Genomic DNA, 27,744 nt, shown 5'->3' with positions numbered 1-27,744 from the left:
CGAGACAAGGCATTTGGAGGAAGTGTCTCCGGGTGTTTGGAAGAGGGAGTAGAACTCTTCCAGCTCGTTCAGTGCCATCCTTGTGGCACTCAGTGGCTGGGCCAGACAGCTGCAGCTGCCCCAGGGCTGAGGGCCGTTGCCCTGGCCCTCACACTCGCCGTGCCTGTGGGGCTCTGAGAGTGATCGAGAGCCCTACGGAGCTTGTCCCGTGGAAGCTTCCTCGCGTGGGCGACATTCCGAAGCCAGAATCTGGCCTCTTTGCTGCTCATGACGGAGCCCCGTGGGGCAGCCCTGTGTCATGACGGGACGCTGTGAGTTCACTGTTCTCAGAAGGGGCTACGAGGTCCCTCCCCCAAAAGCATGGGATGTGCCTAGCTTAAGCCTTTTCTTCTTGACATCAGACATTTCCAGTAGCAGCATATAGCCAAAGGCAAGGCCTGAAAATTACTAAATGTAACAGTATCACAAAGTCAGTCAATATGGTGGTCCCTCCCTCAATAGATTCATTCTAAAGAACCTCTCAGATAAAAGGGGAGGGGCTGGTGGGTGGAGTGGGTGTTAGGTCCCAGCATTTCTGAGGTAGGAGCGGGAAGATCAGGAAGTCCAGGCCAGCCTAAGCTTCATGAGATACTTTCTGGAAAAGGGAAAAGGGAGCCGGGCGTGGTGGTGCACGCCTTTAATCCCAGCACTTGGGAGGTAGAAGTAGGATCGCCATGAGTTCGAGGCCACCCTGAGACCACATAGTGAATTCCAGGTCAGCCTGAGCTAGAGTGAGACCTTACCTCAAAAAAGAAAAGGGGGGTGGGGGCTAGGGAGATGGCTCAGCAGTTAAAGACACTTGCCTGCAAGTCTTCTGAGTTCAATTCTTCAGCATCTACTTAGAATGGTGCATGCATATGTGACCCCAACAAATCTGTGCAATGGGAGGTGGTGGTAGGAGAATCCAGATGTTCATTTGCCAGCTAGACTGCCACACACTGGCAAAAACAAGGGATAGAGACCCTGTCTCAAGCCACATGAAAAGATGACAGATTACCAAGTTTGTCAAAACTCCACACGTGTGCCTTTCTTGGCACACATGTGCCCATATAAATCTTACACATACAAGTACACAAAAAGATGCCCAAGTCCCTTATCTAAAATGGACAGTATTCACTTATAAACAGTAACTTCTTATGTGACTAACACAATGCAAATGTTGTCATTTGTTAACTTGTATTAAGGGGATCAATGATAAAGGCCAGTACAGATTTTCATTTAATAAATATATTTTTTAATTTGTGGTGGGTTCAGTGTATAGATGCAGAACCCAAGGAACCCACGGATGGGGAGGGCTGACCCCCTCCTCCTGACCCCCGCCATAGGTGACTTAAGCTTGTCATCACCATGACAAATGTCAGACAATAAAAAGGGTTTGATTTGGTTGATAAGCTTCAGACCTTTCAGTTCATGGCAGGGCATGGTGGAGCACTGTTACTAAGCTCAGACCAGCCACAATTAAAGAAAATCCACAGGGGCTTTTAGTGGTTAAGACACTTGCCTGTGAAGCCTAAGGACCCAGATTCAATTCCCCAGTACCCATGTAAGCAAGATGCACATGGTGGCACGTGCGTCTGGAGTTCATTTGCAGTGGCTGGAGGCCCTGGTGTGCCCATTTTTCTCTCTTGCTCTATCTGCCTTTCACTTTGTAGTTAAATAAAAATTCCTTTAGGGCTGGAGAGATGGCTTAGCAGTTAAGGCACTTAACCAGCAAAGCCAAAGGACCGAGGTTCAATTGACCCATATAAGCCATGCACAAGGTGGCATGTGCATCTGGAGTGTGTGCACAGCAGCTAGAGACCCTGGCGTGACCATCACCCCCCCCACACACACACACACACCTATTTCTCTCAAAAATATTTTATTTCCTAGCCGGGCATGGTGGCACATACCTCTAATCCCAATGCTGGGGAGGCAGAGGTAGAAGGATCGCTGTGAGTTCGAGGACAGCCTGAGACTACATAGTGAGTCCCATGTCAGCCTGGGCTAGATGGAGATCCTACCCTCAGGAAGCAGGGGAAAAAAAAAAAAAAAAAAAAAAAATGGGAAAGGGCCAAGGCCACGAACTGAAGGAAAATCTCCAGTGACCTACCTCAGTAGACAACTCAAAATTTGAATCTACTGGGCTGGAGGGATGGCTTAGTGGTTAAGGTATTTGGCTTTGCAGCCAAACGACCCAGGTTCGATTTCCCAGGACCCACATTAGCCAGATACAGAAGGGGGCACACGCATCTAGAATTGGTTTGCTGTGGCTGAAGGCCCTGATGCACCCATTCTCTCTCCCTCTTTCTCTGTTAAATAAAAATAATAAAACATTTTTTAAAAATTTGAATCTATCAATGCATTAAACATCATTTCTGGAGACAGCCTCAGACACACCCAGAGGCGGGTTTCACCAGTGTAGACACTTCTCAATCCAATCAAGCTAAGCAGGCAACATTCATCGTCATCGCAGCGAACGTACACGATACTGAAGCCAGAAAACAAGGGACCCAGGCAAAGCTGTTCCCTTCCTTTTGCACGGGGAGTGGGGGAGCTGCCAGGTAAGTGAGCCACCCCCTACTTCCCAGAGTCAATTTACCTATCCTACCTGGAAATTCAACCAGACAGCCACAACCCAAGACTGCTCAAGGTGTATAAACACCGGGTCAACTTTATTTTTCTGATTGTTGGGTTGGTTTTTTTTTTTTTTTTTGTGATTCTTTGAAGAAGCGTGAGGTATGTACAGTAGCAAAGTCATTTTCAAAGTCCTTCCCTCTACCTCCAATAACCCTCCAGGACAAACAGCTCCATTAATCATTGATAGACTCAAAGGGAAACAGTGACCACCAAGGCACGGTGTTTCCACTACCCCCACCCTCCTCAGCTTCAGGAAAAGAAAACTTCAGCACCTGATTAAACACATAACCTGGAGTCACACTCCTGCTTCAGGCAGCATAAACAAAATGTGACTGGAAAGTGAACAGAATGCAGCTTCCCCATGTTGGCATTACTGTCATTCTGGATGGGACCGTTCTTGGTGACTGGGAGCAGGGAACTACCTGTGCACTTTAGAATACTGACCAGCCCTCAATTGTAAAATCCAAACCGAGCTCTCAACATTGCCAAGTGGACTCTTTGCTTTATAACACAACCACTGGACAGCCAATTAAACTATGAGAATGAAGGCTGAGCTGGCCCCCACTGTACCAATGCCAGAAACTAACCACATACAGGAGGCCCAATTATACAGACAGACTATATACATATTTGTATATGGGATGGGGAGAGAAAGTGGACACACCAGGGCTTCCTGCCACTGTCAATAAACTCCAGACACATGTGCCACTTTCTGTATCTGGCTTTATGTGGGTACTAGGAAACCGAAGCCAGGTTGGCAGGCTGTGCAAGCGCGCACCTTTATTCAGCCATCTCTCCAGCCCCCTCGCAAGACAGATCGTCCCTTTTGTCCTAAATGTCTAGTTTCATGGTTGTGAAAACTCTTAAGTTCGAAGTACAGAAAACAGCACCTAATTTCATGCGTAAGAAACAGTAGTGTGAGCAGGGAGGGCTGGACCTCATTTCACGATATGACTAATTTCTTGTTTGTTTGAGGTTGTTCCTAAGGCCCAACCCTTTGACGCATTCCTTTTTGAACCCAACTGTGTTTACTTAGCTTTAAAGGCAGTCCCTTGGTTGCCAAGAATTCTTAGGCTAGTAACTGAAATGATTGGCTGGTAATGAACTTGTTTTCCTAATGTTTCTTATACAAGAAAAAAAAAGGTTCCAACATTTCACTTCCTCATTTAAGAACTATTTTCATTCTTATGAGGAACAGAGCCCTATGGCTGTCACCAAAAGTCAAGGCAGGTACAGCCCCAAAAGTCAAATTTTAACCATAAGTCAGATTTTTTTTTTTATTATTTATTTGAGAGTGACAGAGAAAGAGGCAGATACATATAGAGTGAGTGGGTGTGCCAGGGCCTTTAGCCACTGCAAATGAACTCTAGACACGTGCACCCCCTTGTGCATCTGGCTAACATGGGTCTTGGGGAATCGAGCCTTGAACTGGGGTACTTAGGCTTCACAGGCAAGCACTTAACCGCTAAGTCATCTGTCCAGCCCCGGATTATTTTTTTTTTTAAATATTTGAGAGAAAGAAAGAGGCACATAGAGAGAATCGGTACTCCAGGGCATTTAGCTGCTGCAAACAAACTCCAGAAGCATGTGCCACTTTGGGCATCTGGCCTGCGTGGGTCCAGGGGAATCAAAACTGGGTCCTTAATCACTAACCCATCTCTGCAGCCCTCGGATTATTTTATTAAAACACTTAAGGCTGAAAAAGAAGAAAAAAAGAGAAAATACTAATAATAGTAATAATAAAACACTTAAGGCCAGATGTCGTGGCACACGCCTCAAATCCCAGCACTCAGTAAGCTGAGGTAGGAGATGGTCACTGTGAGTTCAAGACCAGCCTGAGACTAATTCTAGGTCAGCCTGGGCTAGAGCAAGACTTTACTTTGAAAAATCAAACACACACATACCAGGAACTAAAAGCCATGGAATTGTGGGGAAAAACAATCAAGTTGGTTTCTATAACAAATGACCAGGCAGTACAGAAAATTTACCTGGCAGTAAAAAAAAATCCATCTAGTTAAAACCAGAAGCATTGACATTTTAAGTTCCCTTCACCTGGTCTCCTTCCTGCAAAGAAAAGTACATGATTAAATTCTCAGAGCCTCCTCCTAATGGGATGAGAAAAATCGTAGGCTGACCTGCTTTCCCGGCTCACTGCACTGCAGCCAATCTGTTCACGAGTAACCCTAAATGGCCAACTTAAGACTGCTTAAGGAGCTTGCCAGTGCCAAATCCTATAAAATGACCTGAAGTATTGACCAAACCTACAGTGTCATAATTTTGGAAAGAATATGTCACTGACCTCATTTATTTGAGAGAGAGAGAGAGAGAGAGAGAGAGAGAGAGAGGCAGATACAATGGGTATGCCAGGGCCTCTAGCCACTGCAAACGCATGCAGATGCATGTGCCACCAGTGCATCTGGCTGATGTGGGTACTGGGGAATCGAACCTAAACCCTTACACTTTGCAGGCAGGCGCCTTAACTGCTAAGCTATCTCGCCAGCCCTGTCACTGACCTCTTGAGTCTAGTTACTCTGTTGCACCACCCACATCTCCCAGCAAAGCCTGGCAGAGTGAAAGGAAGTCGTGACCGCACTGACATGGCATTAGCCTTCTCAGGTCCTAACAGGAAGAGACATCACCGCATCAAGCATGGTTAGATCATTGCTTTATTTCACTATTGTTCAACAACAAAGTTCATTCCTTCTCAAGGCAGATGTCGAAGCGTTCCTTATATTCCTGTCCTCATTCTGAATAAAAAAGGTAATGAAGAAAAAGCCTGTACTTTTGGAGACCTAGAATCTTATTTATGCTAAGAAGCTTTTTGACTGTAATTTTGTGTTAACAATATTTCCTGCTGGCATCTCGGTGGTCACACGGAGCTCCCCACCCTCCAATGAAGATGGCCGTCCACAACTACCACCATTGAAACCAAAAGTAAGTGTTGAAAAATGCACCTTTTACAATAAAAAAGTAGAAACCAATTCAATTTCCTTTTTTTTTTTTTTTTTTTACGAATATAAAGTTTCTTGTAAATATGTACAGTTTTGAGCTAGCTCTATGTAGCAGGAAGCATTTCACAAATGAGACGTACAATCTACATTTTTCAGGGCTCAAGGCGCCCATTTCTCGTGGAGATCCTAAATGAAATGCCAAGACTGAAAGACCAAATTGTCAGTGACCATTCCAAATACTTGGGGAACCAAGAGACAAAAACTTCAGCAAACATTCAGTCGGATCGGCCCTGGGGAGTTGGGGGAAGGGGTAAGGAACGTGACCCCAAAGACTCCAACCAACACACAAAACAGCAACAGCCCGACACTTTGCCAAAGGTGCCATGACAACGGGAAGTTTACAGGCGTGTCAAACAAGAAAGCACTTAGGTTGGGATGAGCAGGAGGGAGCCGGTGTGCGGGCCAGGTTGCAATCTAGAAAGTGACCCTGAACTGCGGACACGTGGGCCGAAGACACAGTCGCGGTCACCCACTGCAGTGGGAACAGGTTTATGCCTATTAGCCTACCTAGGATGTGCCTTAGTGGTTGAGACGTGCCTAAGAGTCATGGAGAATCCAGAGCGAGAGAGAGGCTTTGAGGGGAGATTAAAGGCAGAAATAAGGCCGCTAGTTAGCTTGCCAACTGCAAAGCCTCTAAGGTTGGTTCTATCCGGGGGGGCCAGGAGTTCCACACTCTAAAGAGGGTGGAGAGAAGCGGGATGAGCCACGCTGCACCTATGGGACTTGCCAACCCCACCGGGGTTGGCAGAGCTGCGGCTCCTCTCTCCGGGGGGGGGGGGGTCCTGGCCTTAGGTCCAGCCCTAGGGAAGGCTTGTTTGGGAAGTCACAGTTTTTCGTGGGGATAGAACCAACCGTGCTGGGGTTTTGTGGGAACACAGTCATCCTTGAGCGAGTCGGCAGGGAACGTGGAGGTGGGAGGGGACACTTAGTGAGAGGTGCGGTTTGCTGAAATCCTTCTCTGGTCGTAAGGCTTGAGCGTTAGTGTGTGTGTGTGTGTGTGTGTGTGTGCGTGTTGTTTTGTTGTTGTTGTTCAGTGCTACACACTGCAGCTTGTCGTGGCCCGTTAGTTAACACGTCGTCAGCGGGTCTCAATTGGGCAGGAGCTAGAGATGGCAGCGACACATTGGCAAAGCGACCCAGGGGATGGGGAGACAACCAACCGGGTCAGGGTGGGGGTGGCAGCACATGCAGCGATCCGCCATGCAGCAGGGCTCCCGGACGGGTCTCCTCCCAGTTCCAGAGTGGGGAACAACATACTGACCGTCAGGGACGGGAGGTGGTGTGCCCCCGGCCCTGGTCCAACCCCGAGGCCCGCGAATGCTGGGCTCGGAGCAGGGCCATCGCACGCTTTCCTGGCCGGCGCTGTGTGGAACGCGGGCACAGCAGGCTGAGTGCGCGGCGCCGGGGGACGGGGAAGGAAAGCTCTGCGAGGTCCCTTGGCCCCAGTCACTGCCTCCAAGTGGAGGCCTGATGACCTCCATACATTCTCAGCTGGTGGGAGAGGAAGTCATCAAGGCCGTAAAAGGCGATGAGAACAGTAAACATTCGGCTACGATGTCACCCCGTGTGAAACAGGGCCATCTGTCTACGAGAATGGACGCGAACAAGAATGAGCGTCACGGACACGCGGGGAGACGAGGCGACTGACGGGGATTCTTCGATGCTACGTTTTGGTGGCAAAGACCTGGTGGTGTGGTCTAGCTAAAAATGACTACAACAGGAAATACGCCGCTGTTCAAATCTATTAAGAATTCTGTTGTCTTTAAAAAAAAAAAAACAAGAGGGGGGAACTCAAGACCAAAGAAAAACTAACCAACCCTAGGATCTTAAAGTAGCTCATTAGGACTCGAAGCACACAGTTAGTGTCCGGGTTGGTTCCGTCAGTGAACCTGGCACAGGCTGGAGCTAGGTACAAAAGTCTGAGTTCCAGGGATGACTGCAGGAAGGTGCCTGATGGGGGCACCGAGCGCTGGCAGCGCCGAGAGCCTCAGCCGCCTGCACCCCCTGGGCACAGGTGTTGGTGCCAGGGGACGTCTGGGCCCAGCTGTGCTGGGTGCAGGCTGGGCAGACAGGTGCCGGGTCCCCTGTGGCAGAGATCCGGAGTGTGTTTGGCGCTTTCCTGCAGAGTGAGATGAGGCGTTGGTTTTCCTGGCTGAGACTTTATACCGAAGACTGGTCCCAGACCTAGGAGCAAAGGAAGAAGGTGAGGAGGAGGGGTCTGAGCCACCCACAGCCAGCAAGTACTGGGTTCACGGCACGTAACCCAAACAAGAGTTTATAGTGCCCACCCTGACCCTCTGAGGATGACGGTGAGTTTGGCTCACGACAGCACCAATTCACAGAGCCGGCCCTCACGGCACGGTCAGGAAGGAAACCAAAGTCACTGGAAACTCCCCACACCCGAATCTCCACTGAAGTGTGTGTGTGTGTGTGTGTGTGTGTGCGCGCGCGCACACACACACACACACGTCTGAATGAAAACATCTTGGTGGCATTTCTTCCACTCCTTATCAGACAGGGGCTGGCAGGCAGTGTGCACACACCAGTAGGAGAATGCCATCCAGGTCCTCAGCCCCAGGGGACAGAGTGGGCCCTGGAAACTGACCAGCCCTCCAAGGAGCATGGAACGCCAAGACTTATGTTCTCATGGGAGTCACCTGCTTCCACACCTCCAACCCACTGCCTCAAGCGCTAACCTAAAGATCACATAAGTAGGGCTGGAGAAATGGCTTAGGGGTGAAAGTGCTTGCCTGTGAAACCTAAAGACCCAGGTTTGATTCCCCAGGAACCAAGCAAGATGCACAAGGTGGCACATGCTTCTGGAGTTTGTCTGCAGTGGCTGGAGCCCCTGGTGTGCTTGTTCGTGCGTGCTCTCCCCCTCTCCCCCTCCCTCTCCCTCTCCCTCTCCCTCTCTCTCTCTCTCTCTCTCTCTCAAATAAATCAATCCATTTGCTTAGGACACCCCTTCTTCAATAAAGTCCCTTCTTGTGTACCTACCACAGGCCTGAGTTACAGTGACAAGACTCCTATTTTCACACCAGTGGTCCTGAGGCAGCCTCAGTCCAATTCACTTCTCTGGCCTCTGTGACAGATATCCAGGACCTCAGATGTTGCCTCACCTTGTTGACCTGGGACAGGGGGGTCCTCACAGCTCCCACAGGCAGCCGGCCCCTGCTGCTGTCTTCAAACAGCCTCCCAGGGGACCGCTCCCTCCGGGTGCTGAGCATCCGGCCCGGAGACTTCTCCCTCTCCAGGGGGCGGCCAGGAGACTTGTCCCTGCGCATCTCTGTCCGGCCTTCGCGGTCGCGGTAGCGGTGGGGTGTGCTTGGCTCTCGGGGGTGGCTGGGGCCTTCAGGCGGCGCTGGGCTGGAGGCCACACGCTTGGTGATGTGCTCGTTATACGTTGGGGGGCCTCGCTTGTTGGGGCTGCTGGCAATGAGAAAGAGAGGCAGGGAGCTGAGGAGCCACAGCCTCGATAGCAAAATTTCCTTCCACTAAGCAGGCTCCTCACTCCACCTGCACCATTGTATTTTGGTTTGGTTGGGTTTTCTTCTTCTTCTTCTTCTTCTTCTTCTTTTTTTTTTTTTTTTTTTTTTTGAGACAGGGCCTCACTATGTAGCTTAGGCTGGCCTAGAAATCACTGTGTAGTTCAGTGAAGCTCAAACTCAGTATCAAGCCTCCTGCCTTAGCCTCCTTAGCTGGGATGACAGGCATATACCACAAGTTGCCATCACTTATTAGAAAAAGATTAGACTTGAGCCGGGCGTGGTGGCGCACGCCTTTAATCCCAGCACTCGGGAGGCAGAGGCAGGAGGATCACGGTGAGTTTCAAGGGGCAAGCAAGCATCACTCTCACTACACAGGCAGGAACAGGGACGTGGAGAGCGTCTGTGACTCCTGAGCTGGTGAACGGCGGAGGTGGGATTCCACAGGCAGTCAGTTTGGTGTCATAACCCCTGTATTCTGTCACACTGCCCTAGTGCTTTCCAAAGACGAGAGGGACAGGAGGGAGTTTCCTGTGAAGCCTGGAAGTCGGGGACCATCAAGACCCTTGGTGCAAGCCGGGCACGGTGGTGCACGTCTTTAAACCCAGCACTCAGAGGCAGTGGTAAGAGGATTGCTGTGAGTTCAAGGCTAGCCTGAGACTTGAATTCCAGGTTAGCCTGGCCTAGAGTGAGACCCTACACTGGTGGGGGGTGGGGGAAGACCCTTGAAGCAGAGGAGCGGTTGTGAGCCACCTGCATTCAGCAGCGATCAGTCGCCTCTATGCAAGTGGTTTCCCAAGAATCTTTGTGGCACCCCTAAGGATGCTCGGTCACAGCAACAAGATGACATGGAGGAGGTGCAGGGATGAGGCCTGATAAGATGAGGAAACAGAACATGGCAGACAGCAGTGGTCCAGCTACTTAGAAAAATGACCCGGGCTCAGAGGGTGATGATTAACCACCAACAAAACAAGGGCCTTTTCCCCCTTTCCTCAGTGGTACCCAGGGTCTTGTGCAAGCTAAACTAGGCAACTTTCTGACAGTGAGCTATATCCCAGCCCACAGGACTTTTCTGTAGGACTACCCAGCCCTCCTCTTTCTCCTGGCCTGGATAGCTTCTGGGCAGATTTTACCAGACCTATAGCCCTAACTCCCTCTCTGAAGAAGGCAGATCAAAAACAGAAGCCCTAAAATGGGCGTGGTGGAGCACACCTTTAATCCCAGTTAATCCCAACACTTGGGAGGCAGAGGTAGGAGAAGCACCATGAGTTCAAGCCCAGCCTGAGACTGCATAGTGAATTCCAGGTCAGGGTGAGCTAGAGTTAGACCCTACCTCCAAAACAAAAAACAAAAACAAATAAAGAGGTTTTTTGTTACTAGAGGGATGGCTTAGTGGTTAAGGTGCTTGCCTACAAAGCCAAAGGACCCAAGTTTGATCCCCCAGGACCCACATAAACCAAATGTACAAGGTGGCACATGCACCTGGAGTCTCCTTGACACACCCATTCTCTCTCTCTCAAATAATTTTTTTTTTTCTAAGTAGGGTCTCACTCTAGCTCAGGCTAACCTGGAGTCTCAGAGTAGCCTTGAACTCTCGGTGATCCTCCTACCTCTGTCCCCAAGTGCTGGCATTAAAGATATGCACCACCATGCCCAGCTTATAAATAAATATTTTTTTAAAGGTCCTTTATAAGTGGTTAGTTCACCCTCAACAGCTAGCTGCACATCACTCTCTTTCTTCCTCACAAAACACTTAAACTGTGGAAATTCAGAGAAGTACTCTGAAAGCCAGCCCCACTTCTTGTCTGTGAAGCAGTAAAATTTAAGGTAACTGACCACTATGTCTGGAAAGTAAGCTTTATCAGCACCTCTATCTTACAAAGCCTAGAGAGATGGAAGATACATTTTGAAAGTAAATCCAAGTAGGAAACATACATTAAACCTATTTGTAATGGAAGGTAAATTACAGAGTGTGGCCACAAGGGCCCATCAGAAAATAACTGAGAGGGAGCTCTGCGCCCGGGGAAGCAGGCTAGCTCAGGGAAGGCTATCTGGGACGCCGGCTTAGATTAACGGGAGGCAGGAAAACACTTATCATCCAAAGCAGAGCGGGCAGTCTTCCATCTCCATATCCAATAATGACCAATGATCTACCACATCCATTTTATAGTTTCTGCAAAGACTTATGCTCCCTGCTCTGTGAAACAGACTAGGAAAATGAGGCCTGCAGGGAATCACACCCACAAAAGCCAATCATAGACACTCTGACCTGCCCAGAGCAGACAGGAGCAAAAAGATCATTCTACAAGCAAGTGATAATGGAGAACTGACTGCCGATGTGGACGGGAGCCTGGACGCTTCAGGGATGCAAACACTCTATTTCCCTTGTTCACAGTGGCTAGACAGAAACTTTCTTTTTGGGGGGGGCTCTTTTGGAGGGGAGAGGGGTTCAAGGTAGGGTCTCTCTCTAGCCATGCTGACCTGGAATTTACTTTGTAGTCTCAGGATGGCCTCAAACACACAGCAATCCACCTACCTCTGCCTCCCAAGTGCTGGGATTAAAGGCATGTGCCACTACGCCTGGATCATAGAACCATTTTCTAAAAATTTATTTCAGAGGGGGGACAGATAGAGAATGAGCTCACTAGGGTCTCTTGTCACTGCAAATGGACTCCAAACACATGCACCACCTTGTGCATCTGCCTTACGTGGGTACTGGGGAATTGAACCTGGGTCCTTGGGCTTCGCAGGCAACAGCCTTAACTGCTAAGCCATCTCTCCGGCCCTAGAACCATTTTTTTTTCTTTCAAAGAACCATTTTGACAGCAGAATAAGCAACTAGCATGCCTTGGAAATGACTTAAAGATAATGTAGACATTTCAAGGACATACACTGGCCCACTAAGCTGTCAGCCTGGAGGCAGGACCAAGCCAAGGAAGTAAGGAGCACTCTTGACCCCACTGTGGCTTTTCTGTAAGTCCTGTAACAAAAGCCACACTGATGCATGTCCCAAACATGGGGGGACATTTCCTGAACCAAGCTAAAGCTACTTCTAAGACACAGAGGAGCACACAAGTTCACTGTCCCCTGTATTAGAAGGGAGAAGAGACCTTCCAGAATGAAAGGAGATACCATAGGTCTCAGATATATTCACTCTTGTACATCAACAAAAGAAAAGAGACAGCCTATTTAGACATGGTGTCAGAATGTTAAAGGGATGTTTATCTGTTCCAAGATCAAAGCATTTTGAAACCTTGGAGTTAGTTGGTTCTTCCACCCAATTATAAGCCCTAGGGAAAGAGGAAAGTGGGACAGAAGAGCTGGCTCAGTGGGTAAAGGGCCTGTCGTGCAAGCATGACGACCTGAGTTCATATCCCCAGCACCAGTATAAATCCTGGGCGTGGCAGCCTGCCTGTAATCCCAGCACTGGGAAGGTGGAAAGAGGAGGATCCTTGGTCATGCTGGCTAGCAGCTAGTTTAGCCAAACCAGTGAGCTCCAGGTCCAAGGGGAGAGACCCTGTTTCAAAAATTAAGATGGAGAACTAGAGAGAAGGCTTAGGAGTTAAGGCACTTGCCTGCAAAGCCAAAGGACCCAGGTTCTACTCCCCAGTACCCACGTAAGCACAAGGTGGCGCATGCATATGGAGTTTGTTTGCAGTAGCTAGAGGCTCTGTGTGCCCATTCTCTGTCTCTTTCTCTCTCATAAATAAATAAATAATATTTTAAAAAATTGGTGGAAAACAACTGAGGGAGATACCTGACCTCTGGCTTCCACATGCATGTGTATGCACTTGCATATGTACCCCCATACACATGTACAGATGCTAACTACACACACATACAGAGGCAGAAAAAAAAGTGTCCTCAGCATCTCTATCTGCAGATGCCATGCCTGGCTTGGCGCCTGCTGCGGGATCCACACTGCTACTTATAGGATAGGTATGGTTCACAAGAGGAAGATCTTCACGTTTTTCTCAGATTTTTCTGGACCGAGACCTCCAGTTTCGAACACATCTGTACAGCTCTGGTTCCTAGCCCTCTGGGGCAAGAAAAGGCGACCCACTTCCATACTCAGCTGGTGGGATTACACATGGGTACAGCCTCCAGGGAGGCAAACCTGGAGATACCTATCAGAATTATTCCGCCACAAGTGCCACTGCAGCTCAGGTTCCCTTCTAGAATTGTAGCCTACAGATAGATTTCTTTTTCTCCTTTTTCTTTTTCCTTTTGTTTTGGTTTTTTAAGATAGGATCTCACTCTAGCTCAGGCTGACCTGGGATTCACTATGTAGTCTCAGGGTGGCCTCGAACTCATGGCAATCTTCCTATCTCTGTCACCTGAGTGCTGGGATTAAAGGCATGCGTCACCATGCCCGGCTTCTTATTCTTATTATTTTTGTGAGGCAGGGTCTCACTGTAGCTCAGGTTGACCTGAAATTCACTCTGTAGCCCAGGCTGGCCTTGAACTCACGGTGATCCTCCTATCTCAGGCCTTCCAAGTGCTAGCTTATAGGTGTGAGCCAGTGCTTGGTAGTGGATAGATTTCTCACCACATAAAATGATGAAAGTGCTGGAAACAACCCAAACATCCACTGATAAAGGAGCATTTAAATAAACTAAGGTAAGGCCATGTGAAGGAATGCTATCTGGAATTAAAAAATGAAAATGGGGCTTGCGAGATGGCTCCACAGGTAAAGTGTTAGTCTTATAAGCACGAGGACCTGAGTTTGTTTGCCAGAAGCGACATTAAAGGAGCTGGGCATGCACTTGTAATCCCAGTGCCAAGGAAGCAGAGACAGGAGGAGCCCGGGGGCTTGCTTGCCAGCTCATCTAACTGACTTGGTGAGCTCCAGGCCAGTGAGACACCCTGTCTCAAAAACAGTGAATGACAAGCAGAGCATGGTGGCGCACACCTTTAATCCTAGCACTCGGGAGCCAGAGGTAGGAGGACTGCCGTGAGCTCGAGGCCACCCTGAGACTACATAGTGAATTCCAGGTCAGCCTGGGCTACAGTGGGGCCCCACCTACCTCAGAAAACAAAAAAACAAAAAAAAAAAGTGAATGGCATATGAGGAAAAACACCTGAAGTTGTCCTCTGGTTTCCACACACGAGTGCACACATATATACACACACTCACTCACTCTCTCTTTCTCTGAAGGACTACTTCCTATTAATGTGAAGTCTTTTCTAAGACACATTAAAGTATTAAAAGGAAGAGGAAGAGAACCTCTGGGCTGGTAAAGTCAGGACCTCTGAGACCACATAAGCACGGGACTTCTCACAAAGATCGTCAAACCAACTTTTCACCAACTCTGGAAATAAACTACAGTGCTTAGTGCCTGCAGCCTTTGTAAGGCAAGATCAAGCCAAGAGTCAGAAGCACCTGGTTATTGGGAACTTCTGGTTTTCCATAAAGGCCCTGGGATTAATTAAAGCCACACTGACCAGAGCTGGGGGCAGGGGGTGGCACAGTAGCAGGGCACATGGGTAACGTGCAAGACCCTGGGTCCAGTTCTCAGCACTACCAGCACATACGCACGCACATGTATGTTGCACAACAGGCTTGCAACAATCCAATCAGTATTTATGCAAGAAAAACCACCTCAGTAAGAACAAGTTCCAGGACATTGTGACTTGTTGTGGACTTGTGCCCATCTCTCCAGACCTGGGGTGGAGCTGACTGCAGTGGACTCGTGATCACACACAGTCACTGTGGAAAACTGTGGTCTAGCAATCACTGGAGTCACAATGATCAAGCCAATTTCCCCCCAAAGCCCCATCCCAAGAAATGATCAGTCTGTGACCTGTGTGGCTCCTCTGGAAAAGACCACTCTCACAGCTTGTCTCTGTGGAGCTACTAGGGGTTGCTGGGTAAGAAAAACCCCTGTCCAGGCAAAGAGAGATGGCACCAGCTGTTAAGCATGGGCAGTGCTGGAGGCCGTCTTAAAGTAGGGGGAAATAGGAAGCGATTTTTTTGTTTGTTTGTTGTTTCTTGTGGTGATAAAAAAAGTTCTAAAAAGCTAGACTGTGGTGAAGATTGTTTGCATCTGTGCATATACTACAAATTGCTGAATAATATACATTCAAAGAATAACTTATGGTATATAAATAATCTCAATAAACAATGTGGTGTGGGAGCTGGAGAGATGGCTTACCAGTTAAGGTGCTTGCCTGTGAAGTCTAAGGGCCCAGGTTCAATTCTCCAGGTCCCACATAAGCCAGTTGCACAAGGTGGCGCATGTGTCTGGAGTTCATTTGTAGAGGCTGGAGGCCCTGGCGCGCCCATTCTCTCTTTCTTTCTCTGTCTCTCTCTCCCCTCCAAATAAACTTTTTTTTTTTTTAAAGAATGTGTTGTGTTCTGGATATGGCTTAAAGGTGCATTTGTGGATATTTATTCCCCATTGTGAGGTATTAAGAGGGTAAAAATTTAATTCAACCTATGGCACTTAGAGGAAGAGCCTTGGGAAGCTGACTGGATTAGACACACCATCACGTACGTGTGTGTGTTATTCCCTGTCTCTTGTCATGGTGCCCTGTGTCACCCCAGGACACTGCCAACAAGAAGGTCATCAGTCAGGGTCAGCCTGGGCAACCTAGCAAAACCTTATCTCTTTCAGTTAAAAAAAAAAAAAAAAAAGGATGGGGGAGGCAAAAAAGACTTTTCTACTACTGAACATACTTTTTGTACCCTTTGGATTTTACACCCTGTGGTTGGATCACTAACACAAAAATAACAATTCTAGGGCTGGAGAGATGGCTTAGCAGTTAAGAGCTTGCCTGTGAAGCCTAAGGACCCAGGTTCGAGGCTTGATTCCCAGTACCCACATAAGCCAGATGCACAAGGAGTGCACACGTCTGGAGCACATTTGCAGTGGCTGGAGACCCTAGTGTGCCCATTCTCTCTCTCTCTCTGCCTCTTTCCCTCTCTGTCTGTCACTCTCAAATAAATAAAAATAAACAAACAAAAAAATAATAAGAGCCACACATTGGGTCATGATACACAAAGACATTGCCTCCTACTCATAACTGACAGCTAACCCCACAAAGCACGACCCATATTCCACAACAAGGAGGGGCCCTGTGGAGGGGGGTGGTCAGGGAGGAGGCTAACAATGGTACCAACTTGACTGTATTCACTGAGTACAAAACTAATTAAAAAAAAAAAAAAAAAAAAAAAGAAAGGAAACAAAATTAAAGAAGCTGGGCATGGTGGCAGATGCCTTTAATCCTGCTTGGGAGGCAGAGGTAAGAAGATTGTCATGAGTTTGAGGTCAGCCTGAGACTATATAGTGAATTCCAGGTCAGCAACAAGACAAGTATTCTCAACAAAGCCACCAAGAACACCCTTAGGACAGAAAGGGTGTCTCTGGGAATGGTGAGATGGCTCAATGGTTAAAGTGCTTGCCTACAATACCTAACAACCTGAGTTTGATGCCTTAGTACCCATGTAAAGCCAGCTGCACGAAGTGGCATACCCATTCTCTTTCTGTCTGCCTGCCTCTTCTTCCCTCCCTACTTCCTTCCTGCTTGCAAATAAATAAGTATTTTTTAAAAAGATGTCTCCTTCCACTTTAACAAGGAAGCCATTGCAGTTCTCCCACAGAACTTAGAAAGGCCCACGTGCTCCAGGGCAGAGAGGAGAGGCGTGGGCACAATGTGAAGCTCAAGAAACCATCAGCCTGTTCAGCAAGGTTTCTCTCACTTGACCCAAGAGCACAGGGGCCAGGGAAGGTGGGAGGGGATAGGCTCAGTACCTGCGGGAGGTGGAGGGCACCCGGTGGTGGTCAGTGCCTGACTCCTTTACGAGGTTGCCTTTGCAGCATATGACCCGTAGTTTATCCTGGTACGAGGAGGCCAGGTAAATCGCTCCTGAAGAGATTGCAGGGCCCAGGTAGCGTGGGTTTGGGATTTCCAGATATGCTCGGGCGGGTGTTCTGCAGGGTTGCGGAAGAGACAGCACACTCGTTGAGGGTCACTTCCATTGCTGAGTGAGTTGGGGAGACACTCATTCCCACCCTGACACCTGCCCCACCAGTGGAGGGCCTCAAAGCATGAAAGGGAATGCTTACCCCAGGGAGGAGCGCGCCTGGATCTCAATCACTTCAAGCGAGTTGAAGTGGGTCACGAACAGATAGGGTTCTCTGTAGGCTGTGTGGACACCGTGGAGGTTGAGCATTAGACAAAGGAGGGTCATGAGACTCTGGCTGCTGCATGTCCTCTGACCCAGCAACCCCATCTACAGGGCTGGCTCCACCAGGTGCTTCACGTGCCAGCACAATTTCACATGCTTGGTTTATTCACTATCATGTTATTCGTGACAGCAGAAGATGGGGAAGAACTCAAGCACACGTTGGAAGGGTCAGGTAGTAGGTAAATTATGGCATAGCTAGGAAATTCTGAATCCTGCTCGGCTGAAAGAGATGCAGCTACTGCTACAGGGAAACAGCCAAAGTACGGGGCTCAGCCCACAAAGCCACTTCAGGATGATGCTACCTTGCTGGTTACAAACATGAGGATCAGGGTGGTTTATGTGCTTCCATTGGCATAAGACAACAGGAGGGTAAGACTCATAAAAGTTCTCTCCTTTGGGGGAAGATAGGTAAGAGTGTGGGAAGCGGGTGGTACGGGTGAGTCTGCTCCTGTATGCCTACTGTAGATTTTCTCAGTGCCCCGCTGCCCTGCTGATACCACAGGGAAGAAAACCGTGGTCAAACCACAGAACCGTAAGCAACAAGCTGTGGTGCGGAGTCACTGGGTTTTGGAATATGGCTCATTATGTAGCAATGGGTTAGCACAACAGCCCTGAAGGGTATTGCGGCCATGCTGGTATTTCAGAACATGCACACAGACATAGCCATACAAATTTGCACGTGTGTGTGTGTGTTCTTCAGCCCAGAAGCTCCACATTTAGGAACTTATGACCGAAGGCTTCTATTTGGCAAGTGTATGAAGGTCAGTCCAGGGATGTTCACCACAGGCCTTTTATACTGCTAGAACAAACATGCCTGACCTAATCGTTCTGCCTAGTTCAGCTGGTGAAGTCAGCATGTGCTCAGCTATGCCATGGGACGCTCTGCAGCCTTTTAAAATGTCTTCAATAAATCCACAGGGAATATTTCCCTTTGTATTGTAAGAGCTCTACAAAGATTTCGCAAGGCTGGATTGTGGCCTGGTAGATCTCACTCACACAATTCTTCAGTAAGTCTTGGAGTCTTTGCCATGAGCCTTTTCTTAGGGGACTGCTACGCATGGCACTTGGGCTGTAACAGAACCCATGAGCGCCCATAGGTGCGGTTCTTTCCCAGGAGACCAGCTGGTGAGGACTGAGGCAGTCTTCTGCACCCACCCCACGCCGCACTTACCGAAGGCCAAAGGCAAGCGACTCCACTTGAGGTCATCAGTGCGGCTGCGTCTTCCGTAAGAATCCACGAACACCCCAAATTCTGCAAGGTGTCAAGAGCACGGGGACATTAGCTCCAGAGGTGTCATACACTGAGAGGGAAGAGTGAGGGGCAGAACCCAGGGGACAGCTGGCCAGTCAACTAGGTTATCAGAACCTCCACAGAACCATCTCCCAGTTTTATGAAAAATGAGTATTATCATCACTAAAAGGTTTGTCATTTATCAAGTGTTCTTAAAGGAAGGGTATTCAAGTGAAAGGGAAGAAGGAAGTAGGAAAAGAAGACAGAGGGGAAGTAGGAAGAAACAGACAGGGAGGGAGGAAACATGAGGAAGAGGAAAGACAGATCCAAAGTTTTATAATATTTATTTTGAGGGGGCGGGGAGAAAGACAGAGACAATGGGCATGCCAGAGCCTTCAGCCCTGCAAACAAACAAACTCCAGACACATGTACCATCTTAAGCATTTGGCTCACATGGGTCCTGGAGAATTGAACCTGGGTACTTTGGCTTTGCAGGCAAGTGCCTTAACCATTAAGAGCCATCTCTCCAGCCCCAAAATATGTTTTGCTGTTGTTGTTGTTGTTGTTGTTGTTTTGTTTTTGATTTTTCAAGGTAGGGTCTCACTCTAGCCCAGGCTGACCTGGAATTCACTATGGAGTCTCAGGGTGGCCTTGAACTCACAGTGATCCTTCTACCTCTGCCTCCCAAGTACAGGGATTAAAGGTGTGCGACACCACGCCCAGCTCCAAGATTTTTTGAAAAAAAGAAAAAAAGAACATCAGAGGAGAAAGAGCCAAGAACTAAAGAAAGCAAGCAAGAAACACATAAAGAGAGGAAGGAAAGAGTGAGGAATGGAGAAAGAATTGTCTGTTCTGGGGAGAGAATGTGACCAGCTGGATCAGGCCTATCACTGGTGAGGGAGAGGGAACCCCAGTGGGGATCTCAGCAGTGCCTATGCCCCATCAGGACCCCACTGACCACGACCAGCCCTAGTGGACACAGGCGAGGCTCCCGGCACCGCAGCCACGCCTCACCGTGGAAACACAGCAAGTACTCCTCTCGCTGCCCGGCGCTGTTCGCCTGCACGATGGCGACGGGGAAACTGTTGGAAGAGGCAGCGAACACAGCCGGTGCCAGGGAGTGGTCATTCTTGTCCAGGAACTCTGTAATGCAGGCGAGAGGCGGCTTCAGGAATGGTGCCTGGCTCTCAGCAAGGCCTGGGCCGCGTGGGGGGCGGGGGCGGGGACCCCAGGCCTACCCTCCAGCGTGTACTGCTTCATGTCGATCTCGTAGAACTTGCTGGTTCCGATGAGGATACTGTAGTTGGTGAAGTGGATACAGCTGCAGGGCTCAGAGGTCTCTATCTCCTGAGATGGGGGACAGACAGGGGCCTGAGAGATGACACAGGGTGGGTGCCCGTCCCCCCTGCGACCCTGCTCCAGCCCTAAGCATCTAAGCAGGCCTGGCAGAGGCCACACCAGACCTACTCGGGTTGTTGCACAATGACGTCCATCTTTTGTGCCTCTCAGGATGACCAGCAATTCATCTGTCCACTACCTAATTTTGTGGTATTTTATTCATCTTATTTTTAGTATTTTATTTATTTGAGAGAGACAGAGAGACAGGCACAGAGAAAGAGAGAGAACGAATGAATAGGCACGCCAGGGCCTCTAGCCTCTATAAACCAACTCCAGACGCATGCACCGCCTTGTGCATCTGGCTTATGTGGGTCCTGGGGAGTCGAACCTGAGTTGTTAGGCTTCGCCAGCAAATGCCTTAACTGCTAAGCCTTCACTGCAGCCCATATTTTATTTTTTGAGACAAGGTCCCATGAATCATAGGCTGGCCTCACAAACTTACTATGTAGCCAAGTATGACTTTGAACTCTTGTGCACATGTGCGCTCTCTCTCTCTCTCTCTCTCTCTCTCTCTCTCTCTCTCTGTGTGTGTGTGTGTGTGTGTGTGTGTGTGCGCGCGCAAGTATTAAGGACAACTTTAAGTGTTGTTTCTCTTTGGTGCCATCCACCTTTGTGTGAGGCAGAGGGTCTCTCTCATTGGTCTGGAGTTCTCCAAGCAGGTTAAACTGGCTGCTTAGTGAGTTCCAGGGATCCACTTGTTTCTACCTCCTCAACACTGGAATTACAAGTATGTGGCACCATTTGTAATTCTAGCTTGCTTTATGTACATGCATATATACATACATTTTTTTTCTTTGTAAGTGGAGAGAGAGAATGGGTGCACTGGGACCTCCTGCCAGTACAAAAAAGCTCCAGATGCATGCACCACTTTGTGTACCTGGCTTTACATGGGTTCTAATCATCAAACCTAGGCTGTCAGGTTTTTCAAGCAAGTGCCTTTAACCAGTGAGCCATCTCCCCAGCTTAAGCCCAAGCCCAAGCCCAGCTTTTTCACACTGGGCCATCTCCACAGCTCAACCTTGAACTTTTAAAAAATATTTTTATTTATTTGTTTGAGAGAGGGAAAGAAACAGAGAGAGCAGGAATGGACATGCCAGGTCTTCCAGCCAATGCAAAATGAACTCCAGACTCATGTGCATCTGGCTTATGTGGGTCCTGGGGGATCGAACCAAGGTCCTTGGGGTTTGCAGGCACACGCCTTAACCACTAAGCCATCTCTTCAGCCCTCAACCTTGAACTTTTGATACTCCTGCCTGCACCTCTTAAGTGTGGGGATTATAGGCATGTGGCGTCACACTTAGTTTATGTTTACTTAGTTTTGTGGGTGACTGAACCAGTTTCATGAATGCTAGACAAGCACCCTACCAACTGAGCCGCATCCCTAGCCTATCTGCTACCTTATTACTGTTCTTTGATACAATCCCAGGCTTTTATAGAAAACAAAGCCAAACTACAACCCCCAAACAGAGGAGAAACGCCATTTCAACAAATAAGCAGAACTTTAACAATACATTTTAAAAATGTGTATCAAATAGTGTTTATTTGAGAGAAAGAGATAAAGAAGCAGATAAAGGGAGAATGGCCATTGCCTGTGAACTCCAGACACGTGCACCTCCATGTGCATCTGGCTTACGTGGGTACTGGGGAATTGAACCTGCGTCCTTAGGCTTCGCAGGCAAGTGCCTTAAACTCTAAGCTCTCTCTCCAGCCCTAACAATACATTTTTATCTGAGTGAAAAGACCACGAAAACTCACGCTGGCTGTTAACACTGGCAAATGTGGCTGTCTGGTTTTAGGTCCTTCTTTTGGCTAGCTTCTAATGCACTAGTTCCTCATTTGAATCTATATTATGTACACAATTACCACCACCACTGTTATTGTATCCCAGTTTTAATTGCTCCCCAGTAATTTATGCTAATTTGTAGGCTGATACTAATTAATTTTATAATTACCAATAGAAAATAAACAAACAAAAAAGGCATGCTTACTCAAAATATGGTGGTGAGGAAACTGAGAGAAATAAAGCTTGCTGAGAGTTTTCCTAAAGCTAACAGTTCAAACTTGGCTCAACACCCCGGTCATTACTGGGTATCTATTTGCCAGCCATGCACCAATATGAGGAAACTGCGAGGCAGCACAACATTGGGAAAGGGTAGGGAAAGGGTTGGAGAGATGGCTCAGCAGTTAAGGTCCTTGCCTGCACAGCCTGAAGTACCTGGTTCCTTTCCTCAGTACCCATGTACAGCCAGATGCGCAAAGCAGCACATGCATCTGGAGTTCGCTTCCAGCAGCTGGAGGCCCTCACATACCTATTCATTCATTCTTTCTCTCTCTCTCCCTCTCTCTCTCTCTCTCTCTCTCTCTCTCCTCTGCTTGCAAATAAATAAATAAAATATATTTTTTAGGCTGGAAATGGTGGCGCACACCTTTAATCCCAGCACTCGGAAGGCTGAGAAAGGAGGGCTGTGGTCAGTTCAAGACCACCCTGAGACTACACAGTGAATTCTAGGTCAGCCTGGGCCAGAGCGAGACCCTACCTCGAAAAGCAAAAACCAAAACAAAACAGTGGTGGCTCTGTACCCTTCCAGGAAGGAAGGGATCACTCTCTAGGGAGGCTACCCCAGGCAGAATGGAGGGGCCAGACACATGCTCTCCAAGGCGGCACTCTGCTCCCAGGGAGAGTGGGCCGGCTGGGCGGCAGCTTACCTTCCGGATGCAGTACTTGCTGAGGTTCTCGTTGTAGCGGAGGATGACGACTTTGCTGGGCATGGCTGCGCAGATGCAGAGCCCGTTCTCAATCTGAAAGGACAGTGGGAAGAGAGAGGGAGACTCCTAATTACATATCAAAGCTAGAAAAGGAACATGGTTCCGAGCAGGGTGTCTCAGCCTTGGCACAGCTGACAATTCAGACTAGGTGGCTCCTTGTGGAGGATGGTAGGGACACCACAGCCCTCACCACAAGATGCCTGTGGTACCCTGTTGGGCCCAAACTATCCCCAGACATTACTAAATGTCCCCAGAGGGCACAATCACCCCTGGTTCAAAAACCACTGCCTTATCTAGAACCCAGGGAAGGTTTCAGGAGCCGTCTGATGCTATATAATCTGTATGTATGAGGCTTTGGCAGGGGACAGTGGTTTTTTTTTTTAATTTTTTTTTTTTTTTTTTTTTGAGAAAGAGGCAGAGAGACAGAGAACAGGTGTGCCATGGCCTCCAGCCACTGCAAATGAATACCAGACACATGCACCACCTTGTGTATCTGGCTTACATGGATACTAGGGAACTGAACCTGCATCCTTTGGCCTTCCAAGGCAAGCACCTTAACCACTAAGCCATCTTTCCAGCCTCCCTCCACCCCTTTTTGAGGCAGGATCTTGCTGTAGCCCAAGCTGACCTGGAATTCACTATGTAATCTCAGGGTGGCCTTGAACTAACAGTGATCTTTCTACCTCAGCGTCCCAAGTGCTAGGATTAAAGGCGTGCACCACCACACCCAGCAGTTTTTTTTTTAAATAACATTATCCTAAGGAGGGGAGGACGGCGTGATGAAGCAAGCAAAGGACAAGTGATAGAAACCGATGTGGAGAACATAGAGGCACACGGTGAAATGGACAATCACCACTGTCAACTTGACAATTTGGAATCACCTAGGACACATCTGGGTATGAATGTTAAGTGGAGGAGAGAAGATCCACCCTGAATGTGGGTGCTACCATCACCTGGGTTGGGGTCCCAGACTGGATGGAGGAGAAGACAGGAGAAAACCTGACAAAGGCTCCCTGCTTCCTGATACACCTGGACATGAACAACAGGCCTCACATGTCAGCATGCCTGCCCACCATGATGGACTGCTCCCAAAGGGTGCGCCAAACCACATCCTTCACTTAGGCTGCTGCTTGTCCAGGTATTTTGGTCGCAGAGATTAGAAAAACAACCAGTACACTTGGGCCCAAAGGCAGAAATTCTCCCTAAGATCTGTACCTACACAGTTCTATTTCAAACTCTTTTGCTAGAACAGTGAAGCCTCTCTCCTAACTCCTACAACCACATCTCTGTTTCTCACCAAAGGTGAAAAGAGGCTTAATTGTTCAAATCAATCCTAAAATGAAGGTTGGAGTCTCTCCCTCAACCCAGAGCTTGCTGGATTTTTTTCCAGAGCTTGCTGTTATGGGCTGGCGAGCACCAGCCATTCTCCAGTCTCCACTGCCCACAGGACCAAGATTACAGGTGTGCATGGCCATGCCTAGTCTATTATGTGGGTGCTGGGGGAATGAAGCTTGTGAGGTCTCAGGACCTCATGTGCAAGCGTAAGGAACAACAATCTTACCCACTCAGCCATCTCCCAGCCCTCTAGCTGTTCCTGCCTTGTCTTTATAAATTTTTCTTTCTTATTTGCGAGAGTGAAAGAGGCAGAGGCAGAGAGTGAATGAGCATGCCAAGGCCTTCAGCTGCTACACATGAATTCCAGGTGCTTGCGCCCCCTTGTGTGCATGTGTGACATTGCATGCTTGCGTCACTACATCTAGCTTATGTGGGACCTGGAGATTGGAACATGAGTTCTTAGGCTTCACAGGCAAGTGCCTTAACTGCTAAACTATCTCTCCAGCCTGAGCTGTTCCTTTTTTAAAGATTAATAAAGGCTGGGCATGGTGGTGCACGCCTTTAATCCCAGCATTAGGGAGGCAGATGTAGGAGGATCACCATGAGTTCAAAGCCACACTGACACTACAGTGTGAATTCCAGGTCATCCTGGGCTACAGTGAGACCCTACCTTGAAAAATGAAAAACAAACAACAACAACAACAACAACAACAAAAGATTAATAAAGTTTCTGGGCATGGTGGCTCATGCCAGTAACCACAGTATTTGGAAGGCTGAGGCAGGAGGACTGCTTTGAATTCCAGACCATCCTGGGCTATCATGTGAGATGCTGTCTCAAACAAACAAGTAAGCAAACAAACTAGCTCAAAAAAAATTAAATGCATATCTAATATTAGCAATGAAAAAAGACCTTCTCCCTGTGGTTCTAGATCAGAGGCCTCTGAGGGCATGGTCAAGTTCACAAGATGTGCTCAGTAAGAGATGACTGAGCGATCACAGAAACACCTGCCTTTGAGCGAGCTTCTTAGGCACGAGAGGAAGAGGTTGACAGTGGAAGTCCAGCAGCCCCAGGGCCATCAAGAGTGCTTGACTCACATCACAAGAACTGCACACGCTCATGTGTCTACATAGATCTGTATATTTTCTTAGCTTTGTCAATGGAGGAAAAAAAACATTAAAGAAGGAGTCATCGAAATGTATTATGGGTCAAATTTCAATAGGCTAAAACTGTAAGAGAACTCTCATGAACTTTGGTGATGTGGTTTCGTGATCTACAGCCCTGCCTCTATACCTAGGAGCCATGACTATGCAGATTCAACCAACGTAGGTTAAAAATATTTGGGAGAGCTAGGTATGGCAGCACACGCCTTTAATTCCAGCACTTGGAGGGAGAGGTACAGGGATTGTTGTGACTTCAAGGCCCGCCTGAGACTCCATAGTGAATTCCAGGTCAGCCTGGGCTAGAGCGAGACCCTACCTCAAAAAATCCAAAGAAAAACAAATTTTTCTCGGGGGGCAGGGACTGTCTGTACTAAACATGTTACAAACTTTTATTTATTTTTTTTAATTATTTTTTTAATAAGAATATTTTTTTAATTTTTTTTTTTTAATTTGAGAGCGACAGACACAGAGAGAAAGACAGATAGAGGGAGAGAGAGAGAATGGGCGCGCCAGGGCTTCCAGCCTCTGCAAACGAACTCCAGACGCGTGCGCCCCCTTGTGCATCTGGCTAACGTGGGACCTGGGGAACCGAGCCTCGAACCAGGGTCCTTAGGCTTCACAGGCAAGCGCTTAACCGCTAAGCCATCTCTCCAGCCCTAAGTATATATTTTTTTTGTCTATTTATTTATTTGAGAGCGACAGACACAGAGAAAGACAGATAGAGGGAGAGAGAGAGAATGGGCGCGCCAGGGCTTCCAGCCTCTGCAAACAAACTCCAGACGCGTGCGCCCCCTTGTGCATCTGGCTAACGTGGGACCTGGGGAACCGAGCCTCGAACCAGGGTCCTTAGGCTTCACAGGCAAGCGCTTAACCACTAAGCCATCTCTCCAACCCACAATCTTTTTTTTAAACATTACCTCTAAGTAATAGCGTATGACAACTACATATATAGCATGTGTTGTGGTAGTTATTACGAGTAATCTAGGCATAGTTATAGGCAAGCACTCCACCACTCTATGCAGAACAAAGGCTTGAGTATCTTTGGATTTTGGTATGTTGCAAGGGATTACCTAGGAAGCAATCCCTGGTAAATAAGAAGGGACAACTGAATGAATGTCACAAATTAGAATTTGTACATTCCTAGTAATAAAACAAGACAAAAACCTTTCATTAAACTTGGACACAGGACTCCATGGTCAGAGATTTTTTTTTCAAGGTAGGGTCTCACTCTAGCCCAGGCTGACCTGGAATTCACTATATAGTGTCAGGCTGTCCTCAAACTAACGGCGATCCTCCTACCTCTGCTCCGGAGTGCTGGGATTAAAGGCGTTTGGCACCCATACCCCGCAGGGTTTTTTTTCTCTCAATTTTTATTAACATCTTCCATGATTATAAAAAATATCCCATGGTAATACCCCCTCCCCCCCCCATTGAAGTATTTTTTTTTAAAGGCTCATCATGCTTGTACTTTAAGACCATTCTTTTAGTTTCATTGATTTCATTCCTCAGATGTTTTCTTCAGATTCAAAGCATCTGCAAATTTCATGGCTACCCTCGTCATTTCACTTGTCTAAAGGAAGCATCCGAAATATAACCTGGTCTGAGACCCAATCTTCAAGGTCCACCACCCACTAAGCCTGCGGACAGGAGGTCTGAGGAGAGCTCACCTTGCCGGCAGCAAACAAGTGACAGCCCTTGACGGCCTCAAAGACGTTAGGCGAGATGTCAGGCTGGGCGGGAAGGTGCGACTGTGCCAGGGACTGCTTCACTTTCTTCACGTCCACCAGGCACAGGGCCCGCTCTTCTCCTGCGGGAGACAAGGAGCCTGTCAGGGGGAGGCCCATAGGCGAGGACATGGGGCAACTCGAGTCCTCGTCACCCGAAGAGAGCACGAGAGGCCACATGGACAGACTGAGTCCTCCACGAATCCGAGAGCAGGCTGAGAGTCCCTTATCCAAAATGCTTGGGACAGATCTGCTTTGGAATTCAGAGTATTTACCTGTAGATAATAAGATGTCTTGGGGACAGGACCCAAGTTTTCATGTAAAATTCATTAATGTTTCACATAACACCTTACATCCACAGACTAAAGGTCATTTTATTCAATATTTTGGGGACTCTTGTCTTTTGACTGAGACCGATCACATAAGGTGAGGCAGAGAACTTTCTATCTGTGGCATCATGTTGGCCCCCAAGGTTTTAGATGGGCACACCAGGACCTCTTGCTGCTACAAATGAGATCCAGACACATGCGCCACATGGCTTTATGTGGGTACTGGGGAATCAAACCTGGGCCAGCAGACTTTGTAAATAGCACCTTTAACCACCAAGCAATCTCTGCAACACCTTCTCCACCTTTTTCGTTTCTTTGTTTTTCAAGGTAGGGTCTCACTCTAGCCCAGACTGACCCAGAACTTGTTCTGTATCCAAGGCTGGCTTCGAACTCAGTGATTCTCCTACCTCAGCCACCCAAGTGCTGAGATTAGAGGGACCACCATACCTGGCTAG

The 27,744-nt window shown here is 48.2% G+C and overlaps 1 protein-coding gene across 8 annotated transcripts in view; it reads right to left on the bottom strand.

Annotated features, from left to right (window-relative positions):
• Positions 1-5,306: 5,306 nt before the first annotated feature.
• Positions 5,307-27,744, bottom strand: part of Cit (citron rho-interacting serine/threonine kinase) — a 226,811-nt gene continuing 204,373 nt past the window's right edge. For 6 of the 8 annotated variants that reach the window (XM_045132089.1, XM_045132093.1, XM_045132092.1 and 3 more), the window contains 9 exons: positions 26,904-27,043; positions 22,681-22,773; positions 19,815-19,923; positions 19,591-19,719; positions 18,517-18,597; positions 17,224-17,302; positions 16,909-17,088; positions 8,789-9,098; positions 5,307-7,853 (listed from right to left, as the gene is read on the bottom strand). In XM_045132089.1, coding sequence (XP_044988024.1) covers positions 7,830-7,853; positions 8,789-9,098; positions 16,909-17,088; positions 17,224-17,302; positions 18,517-18,597; positions 19,591-19,719; positions 19,815-19,923; positions 22,681-22,773; positions 26,904-27,043 — 1,145 coding nt within the window. In that variant the 3' untranslated portion in view covers positions 5,307-7,829. The remainder of the gene's footprint in view (positions 7,854-8,788; positions 9,099-16,908; positions 17,089-17,223; positions 17,303-18,516; positions 18,598-19,590; positions 19,720-19,814; positions 19,924-22,680; positions 22,774-26,903; positions 27,044-27,744) is intronic. The other 2 variants (XM_045132091.1, XM_045132096.1) reach the window with 1 other exon arrangement.

This window comes from Jaculus jaculus, chromosome 13 (genome assembly GCF_020740685.1).
Source record: "Jaculus jaculus isolate mJacJac1 chromosome 13, mJacJac1.mat.Y.cur, whole genome shotgun sequence".
In the NCBI taxonomy this organism is placed as follows: domain Eukaryota; kingdom Metazoa; phylum Chordata; class Mammalia; order Rodentia; family Dipodidae; genus Jaculus; species Jaculus jaculus.
This window is presented reverse-complemented; position numbering and strand designations above follow the sequence as displayed.